This window comes from Neomonachus schauinslandi, chromosome 1 (assembly GCF_002201575.2).
Source record: "Neomonachus schauinslandi chromosome 1, ASM220157v2, whole genome shotgun sequence".
NCBI classification, from domain to species: Eukaryota; Metazoa; Chordata; class Mammalia; order Carnivora; family Phocidae; genus Neomonachus; species Neomonachus schauinslandi.
Window position 1 is genome coordinate 126,550,066 of NC_058403.1, and position 7,685 is coordinate 126,557,750.

The 7,685-nt window shown below is 44.0% G+C and overlaps 1 protein-coding gene across 4 annotated transcripts in view; it reads right to left on the reverse strand.

Moving 5' to 3' along the window:
- Positions 1-7,323, reverse strand: part of ACP3 (acid phosphatase 3) — a 44,960-nt gene extending 37,637 nt beyond the window's left edge. For all 4 annotated transcript variants that reach the window (XM_021678895.1, XM_021678893.1, XM_021678894.1 and 1 more), the window contains exon 1: positions 7,120-7,323. In XM_021678895.1, coding sequence (XP_021534570.1) covers positions 7,120-7,236 — 117 coding nt within the window. In that variant the 5' untranslated portion in view covers positions 7,237-7,323. The remainder of the gene's footprint in view (positions 1-7,119) is intronic.
- Between the last annotated feature and the right edge of the window lie 362 nt (positions 7,324-7,685).

Below are 7,685 nucleotides of genomic sequence, written 5' to 3' on the forward strand. Positions count from 1 at the left end.
GTGACCATCTTGAGCCAATGATTAGTTTTTAGATTAGAGATAAAGGATTTATGGAGAGGGAGATTAGAAAAGCTAATTCTTAATATTTTAAGAGCATACTTCTGAATTTGTATGCATGTCATGCTATTTTGATTGCACATTTTCCTCTGTGGGGACAGTAGTCTGGACTTCCAAAACCTTGGTATTTCATGACTCCCATGTGCTTTCTGAATAAAATACCAAACTAAATACAAAGCTATTTTGTAAGCGAAAGATAAGACATGAAAAGCACTCAAGAAATCCAAGATGACGTCTATCCTGATGCCATGATGCCAGCAAACATTTTTTTTTTAAAGATTTTATTTATTTATTTGAGACAGAATGAGAGAGAGAGAGAGCACATGAGACGGGGGAGGGTCAGAGGGAGAAGCAGGCTCCCCGCCGAGCAGGGAGCCCGATGTGGGACTCGATCCCGGGACTCCGGGATCATGACCTGAGCCGAAGGCAGTCGCTTAACCGACTGAGCCACCCAGGCGCCCCACTAGCAAACATTTTTAATACAAAGGAGGGCCACGTAACACGTTGCATTATTTGGGATTTCCTGCACTTGTCATTGACACCACCTGGCTAAGATGCTCCGGTAGACACGGAATAAGGAACAGTCCTAAATGTTGGCCATCTTCCAGATGGGATTCCAAGGAAGTGAGAGAGGCTTATAGGACCTGGGCTGTGTCTCTGGTGTCTAAAGAAAACTTATCTTTTGGTCCCCTGGTGAGAAATAAAAATCGCAGTAGAACAGGCTACAGCAAACAGAGACCATGGTGTAGTGGATTTTTTTTTTTAAAGATTTTATTTATTTATTTGAGAGAGAGAATGAGACAGAGAGCATGAGAGAGGGGAGGGTCAGAGGGAGAAGCAGACTCCCTGCTGAGCAGGGAGCCCGATGCGGGACTTGATCCCAGGACTCCAGGATCATGACCTGAGCCGAAGGCAGCCGCTTAACCAACTGAGCCACGCAGGCGCCCCGGTGTAGTGGATCTTAAGAAATCATTTTGGTCAGGTAAGAAACTGCTGTTATGAATGGTCCCTTCATAGCTGGAAGAAAGGCTGCATAATCTCAGAAATTATCAAGGCTAATCATTAGTGCTCTTTTTTTTTTTAAGATTTTTATTTATTTATTAGAGAGAGCATGAGTGTGTGTGTGGGGGGGGCAGACGGAGAGGGAGAAGCAGGCTCCCCACTGAGCAGGGAGCCTGATGTGGGGGCTCGATCCCAGGACCCTGGGATTATGACCTGAGCCGAAGGCAGACACCAACTGAGCCACCCAGGCGCCCCTCATTAGTGCTCTTTCTATAATCCAAACATATTTTTGACTTTTTAGATCCCAGGTAATTGTGCAAAATACTTTCCTAGATCTGAGTAACTAAAACTGTTACGTGGTTTCAGTAGATTATAAATCCTACAATGTTTAGTTTCCAGGGCTTCTCAACCTCAGCACTGTTGACATTTTGGGCTGGATAATTCCTTGTGAGGGGCCATCCTGTCCAGTGAAGAATGTTTAGCAGCGTGCCTGGCCTTTGCACACTAGATGCCAGGAGCAGTCCCTAATTGTGACAACCAAAAAGTTCTCCAGACACTGACAAATATGCCATTGGGGGCAAAATCATCTCTGGTTGAGAACTCCTGAGTTAGCCAAAGGGAAGTCAGATGAGAGACATTGTAGCAAAATAATTTACAACACTTCCTACCAGCCTATGACCACAATAACTCCTCAAGGTTTTTTGAATGCTTGCTGTGTCCCAGAAACTGTGCTAAATGCTTCTCATGATTTAATCCATTCATCAGTTCTCCAAAGCATTTATGATTATTATCTTCATTTCACAAACAAGGAAATCAGCCCTAGGTAAGTGACCTCCCCAAGGTCACACAGCGTGTAAGTGGCACAGCAGAGAGCCAAACACAAACCGTGTGCCTTCAAAGCCAGCATTCTTAACCCGTGTAAGGGGCTCATTTCTCTGCTAAAACGCACCCCTCAGCATCCCACCACCAGTGGGTGATCTGGGATCTGGGGCTTCTTTATAAACTCTGGTCTTTTCCTCTGAGATTGGAAGCTCTGTGTGTTGCGGGGGGGAGGGGGAGGTGTTGCACTAGAGGAAAACCTTGATGTAAGAAACAATCCCAAATCCTATTTAAAAAATAAAACTGAGATTATGCATCTAAATGACAGTATAGGCTGGGGAGAAAAATAAGCATGGTTCCCTTAGAGGAGGGTTAAACAGCAGAGCCCTGGAACATAATCACAGGTTTGAACAAGTTTTCTTACTCTGTCCTTACAGGTCAGGAATAATTGTACTCCCTTATACTGTAGTAGGTTTTAAGGGTTTTTGAGGTAGTGACTCACACATGCTGTGAGCTCTTCAGAAGGGGTGTCTCCCAGAGACAATTAATAAACCATCCCTTTCCTGCCCCCAGATGCTGGAAATCACTATGTGTGCGGGTGCATGCGCCCGCATGCATATGTTAGTACCCTCAAGTGCACACGTGCATTCTTGAGCTCCTGGAGTTTCAGCTGGAGCCTCTGGACTGTGCCTCGGTGCTCTTTTTTTTTTTTTCTTTCTAAAGATTTTATTTATTTATTTGACAGAGAGAGAGACAGCGAGAGCAGGAACACAAGCAGGGGGAGTGGGAGAGGGAGAAAGCAGGCTTCCCGCCGAGCAGGGAGCCCGATGCGGGGCTCGATCCCAGGACCCCGGAATCATGGCCTGAGCCAAAGGCAGACGCTTAACGACTGAGCCACCCAGGCGCCCCGCCTCGGTGCTCTTTTAAGCCTGTGGTAAGGCAAACTTCTTAAATGCAGCTCTGCCGAATTTATAACTTCTGTTCTCAGTCCAGCAATCATACTCTATGAAATCCTTTAGAAACCTAAACATATAGGGTCAGCCCTAGGACTATTTTGCAGTCCTAGTGGTAATTGCAATAGGAAGACATCCAGGAGAACAACCCCTTACGTGGTTGCAACCCTCCACATTTTGTACAGTCTTTTCCCTGCTCTCTCTTTCAATTCTCACAACTCCGGTGAGGCCAGGCTGGCCCTATTGCTGTCCTGAACAAAGAAGGAAACTGATGTTCAAAGACATTGAATGAGCCGTCCAGATCTCCTAGTTTTCATGATTGCTACCCACTGTTTTCCTCACCACATCACATTCACTTCATCCTTTTATTTATTTATTTATTTATTTATTTATTTATTTATTTATTTATTAAAGATTTTATTTATTTATTTGACAGAGAGAGACACAGCGAGAGAGGGAACACAAGCAGGGGGAGTGGGAGAGGGAGAAGCAGGCTCCCCACGGAGCAGGGAGCCTGATGCGGGGCTCGATCCCAGGACCCTGGGATCGCGACCTGAGCCGAAGGCAGACGCTTAACGACTGAGCCACCCAGGCGCCCCTCACTTCATTCTTTTAGATCACAGGTAACTTTTTTAAAAAAAGAGCTATGGTTTGGTACCCCCATGAATGATCCTTCTCCATCAAGTCGGCTGAGCAGATTCTGTGTGTTACGTCATCCTACCTGATCTGGCTCTGCCCACCTCGATGTTACTACCTTACGCTCTTGCTAAAAACACTTAGCCACAGAGACCCTGCTCTTCCATCAATACATTGTTCTAGCCTCAGGGCGGTGATGTTCTACCTGCCTGGAATGTCCTACTTCTACTTCTAATCCTGGCGGTCACTAAATTCAGGTCCCTCCTGAAAAAGGCAACCAAGAGACGTCTCCCTTGACCTCCCATACTCACCATACTTATTAGTCTCTCTCTAAAAAGTTAGAAATAATGATTCTCTAAGGGTTTTCTAATGGGACACTCTGGAAAAAGAAGAAGGTGGATTCTGTGGTCAAAGTTTAGGAAATATAGTTTACTACTAGATCCTTTCCTTTAAAGCTATAGCACATATTAAAATATTATTATTTTTTTAAAGATTTTATTTATTTATTTGAGAGAGAGCGAGAGAGTGAGAGAGAGAGAGAGCATGAACGGAGGGGCAGAGGGAGAGGGAGAAGCAGACTCCCCACTGAGCAGGGAGCCCAATATGGGACTTGATCCCAGGACCCCGGGATCATGACCTGAGCCAAAGACAGACACTTAACCAACTGAGCCACCCAGGTGCCCACACATATTAGAATATTAAAGACTGAGGAGTCTTGCCCTTTAGAGACCTGAAATACAGTGTAACCCTTGTTCTGTTCCCAAAACGGATTTGACTATTGAAACCCACTTTTTTAGCCAAGCAACTCCTGTTAACAACTTGTCAAACTAGTATCCCGTGGGACACATGTTGATAAACCTGTTTTAAAAGATTGTGTGATAACTCTGTTCATGAGACAGAACAAGAACCAAGGACAGTTTCCTCCTCTTTCTGCCAAGAACAGCTTTACAGAAGTGGGAAAGATTTATTATTCTTGGATCACAGAGAAACAGCGAGGAAACTACCTACTGATGATGTGTTAAGTCTGTACATCTAACCTCCAGGGGGAGATCTCAAACTCCATATGCTGGCTTAAATGCACACAGCAGGAATGGAATATGTGTAGTGATTAGGGGCATAGCCTCCTCGATCGTACAGCCTGGATTCAAATCCTGACTACACCACGGTTACCGTGTAACTATGGCCAAGTTGTTTAACCTCTTTGTGTCTCAATTTCTTTATCTATAAAATAGAGATAGTAAGCTTTTTTTTTTAAAAGATTTTATTTATTTATTCATAAGAGACAGAGGGAGAAGCAGGCTCCCCGCTGAGCAGGGAGCCCGATGCGGGGCTCGATCCCAGGACCCTGGGATCATGACCCGAGCCGAAGGCAGATGCTTAACCATCTGAGCCACCGAGGCGCCCGAGATAGTAAGGTTTTTATAAAACTTTATAGAACAGTTGCCAGATGTAGCAAACCAAACTACAGGATGCCCAAATATTGCACGAAACATACTTTATACTATAAAATTATTTGTTTACCCGAAATTCAAATGTAACTGGGTATCCTGTGTTTTCCTAGCAACCCTACTTTACAGGGTTGTTGGGAGGATAATGTGACATCTTCCATATCGAACTCTCAGAACAATGCGTGGCATATAATAAGCATTGAGTAATGATTGGTTATTGTTACAAAGGTTACCACTTTGAGCAGAGGCACCTTTCTTTTATTCCGGTTCTAATGATTTTCTAAGGATTTGCCTGGGCATATAATTTAACCATTTATAGTCATATATTCTCCATAATCAATAAAAAGAAGAAAGTAGTATCTCATTGCTTAAGTCCTTAGATATTGTTTTGTAAGGGCCAAGAAATTTGTATTAAGTCGCCCTTCATCTACCATTAATGGAAGAAAGTCTTGGTAGGAAAAATTAACATTAGCCTTGTGTGATAAATATGATTTATTCCTTTTAGCTCCAGGAGAGCTATCTTTGTAAGGTTTTCTTTTCTTTTTTTTAAAGATACTATTTATTTATTTGTCAGAGAGAGAAAGCAAGCAGGGGGAGTGGCAGGCAGAGGGAGAAGCAGGCTCCCCGATAAGCAGGGAGCCCCATGCGGGGCTCGATCCCAAGACTCCAGGATCATGACCTGAGCCGAAGGCAGATGTTTAACCGGCTGAGCCACCCAGGCACCCCTGTCAGGTTTTTCTTAGGGAAGAATTAACTTGTAGTCCCTGAACACATGGTAACTGAGCATGAAGGGGGAGAAAGGAAGCCCACAACAGTTTGGTAGTCGAGGGAAGTGAGCCTGCGCTGGAGTAAAACAGAGAGTGAATCGACCACATGCGGTTAACTGCAAGTTCATGGTAGTATCTCAGAGAGGATTACCTCCCAACCAACTTGCCACAGGCTGACAGTGTTGACAGTGCCATTTCCGCGGCGTCCCCACACTTGCTTAATGCACGTGTTGGCCAGGAACCCATGAATATAAGTAAAAGTCCAACTTGCACGGATTTCTCTACAGAAGGTACATGATATGACACATTTTTTTTTTTTCAGCACCGAAGTGTGACAGCTGGTAAATCATTTGTAAATAAATTGATGATATGTTTCTCTGATTCTCTCTCATGTGTTGACTTAGGACCTAGTAAAGATAATTTGCATAATCATATGGTCAGAAATTTGTTTCTGTAGAAGGGAAAGAAAGGAGTTCTGAATACACTAAGCTGAGGAAATAGGAACTTCGTGTTTGATTTTTAGGTAAAAGATGACCTCCCTGCAAATTATAGAAATAAATTGAGTATTCTTACAGTAAGAAAATTTACTTATTTGTCAACATATTTTCAGACTATCAAATAAAAAAAGGTGAGGAAGAGAAAGAGATGGAGAGAGCGGGTGTGAAAGACAAAGAGAGGGTCAGAGGCGGAGGAGACTGAGTGAAACAGCTCAAGAGAAGTAGAGAAACAGAGAAAATCTCAGACGGAGAAACCGAGGGATTAATCCCAGGACTCATACAGATAAAGTGATAAATCCCCTTCACTTGGCAAACCCCCTTCCTACCTATTTTGAAGGCAACATCAACAGTATATTTTCTTTCCTTAACCTCTCGCACCAGCCACCCCTCTTTTCCCATAACTTGTCACACGTGCCCCGGGTGGAGAAAACGTTATTTTAATGATCAACCAAATCTACATATCAGGAAGTCCTCCTCGAAATCTCGAATTTAGTTTCACTTTTATGCTTCAAAATCTGTTTACAAATATAGTTTCCAATTTCCTGATAAAGAAAAGGGGAAGGGGCTACTTCATGCAGAAGATGACTGTTTTTAAATAATCATTACACTGAATGAAGCCTGGTTAGCTCCTGGTGCTAACGTGGCTAGCTGAGGCTTCCCCCGCAGCATCGTGTGGCTATCAGAAGGAAATGCACTCAAGGCAGCTGTGAGGTAAGTGAATAAATAAATAATAGCAGCAAAGGCACAAATAACCAAAGCAAACACTTTTTGTCAGGACACGTTAAGTATTCGTTAGGAGGAACTTGCGAAACTTGATGATTCACTTTCTGAGTTTGGTCTCTGGGAGACAGCAGTAGGGGTAAAGTGAAACCTGATACTTGGGTATCAGACCCTGCTGGTAACAGTTTTAAGGGAAAAACAATGAGAAAAGCCTACTCACCAACGTCACCAACTTCAGCTCCTTAGCTACCGCACCTCGGCCTACCCAGGAGAGCAGAAGCAAGCAGCTAAGGCAAAGGTTTGTTACCCTGGCCACGGGGAGCAGGGCAGCCCTCATGCTGGGGAGTGCTGTCTCGGGCAGGAGTTCGGAGGTGCTGTTTCCAGAGCAAAAGCCATTAGAGGGGAAGCTACTTAACAAAGGGATAGAAAGGGAAGGAGTCACTGGGAGGAGTCAGAAGTAGTAAGATCACCAGGTAGTTTGGGGCGGGGTTTGGCAAGTGTCTGGTCAGATAATTTGGGGGCTGGGTGTGAGAGAGCACAGTCTTCTGGATTTAAGGTAGAACACTGAGCTCCAGGGAGGGGAAAGCTGTTGCTGAAGGTCACGGAGCATGTTAGGAGATTTTTTTTTTTTAAGTTTACCATTCTCTTTAGATAGGGTGTGATAGAGTGTTTGGTCTGTGCCTGTCACTTGGGAAAGGGATCTACCTTGACTTTGGAAACCTTAGGCCAGTGATTCCTAATCTTTTGGGAATCCAGGAATATAGGCACAGTAATATGGAAGGAATT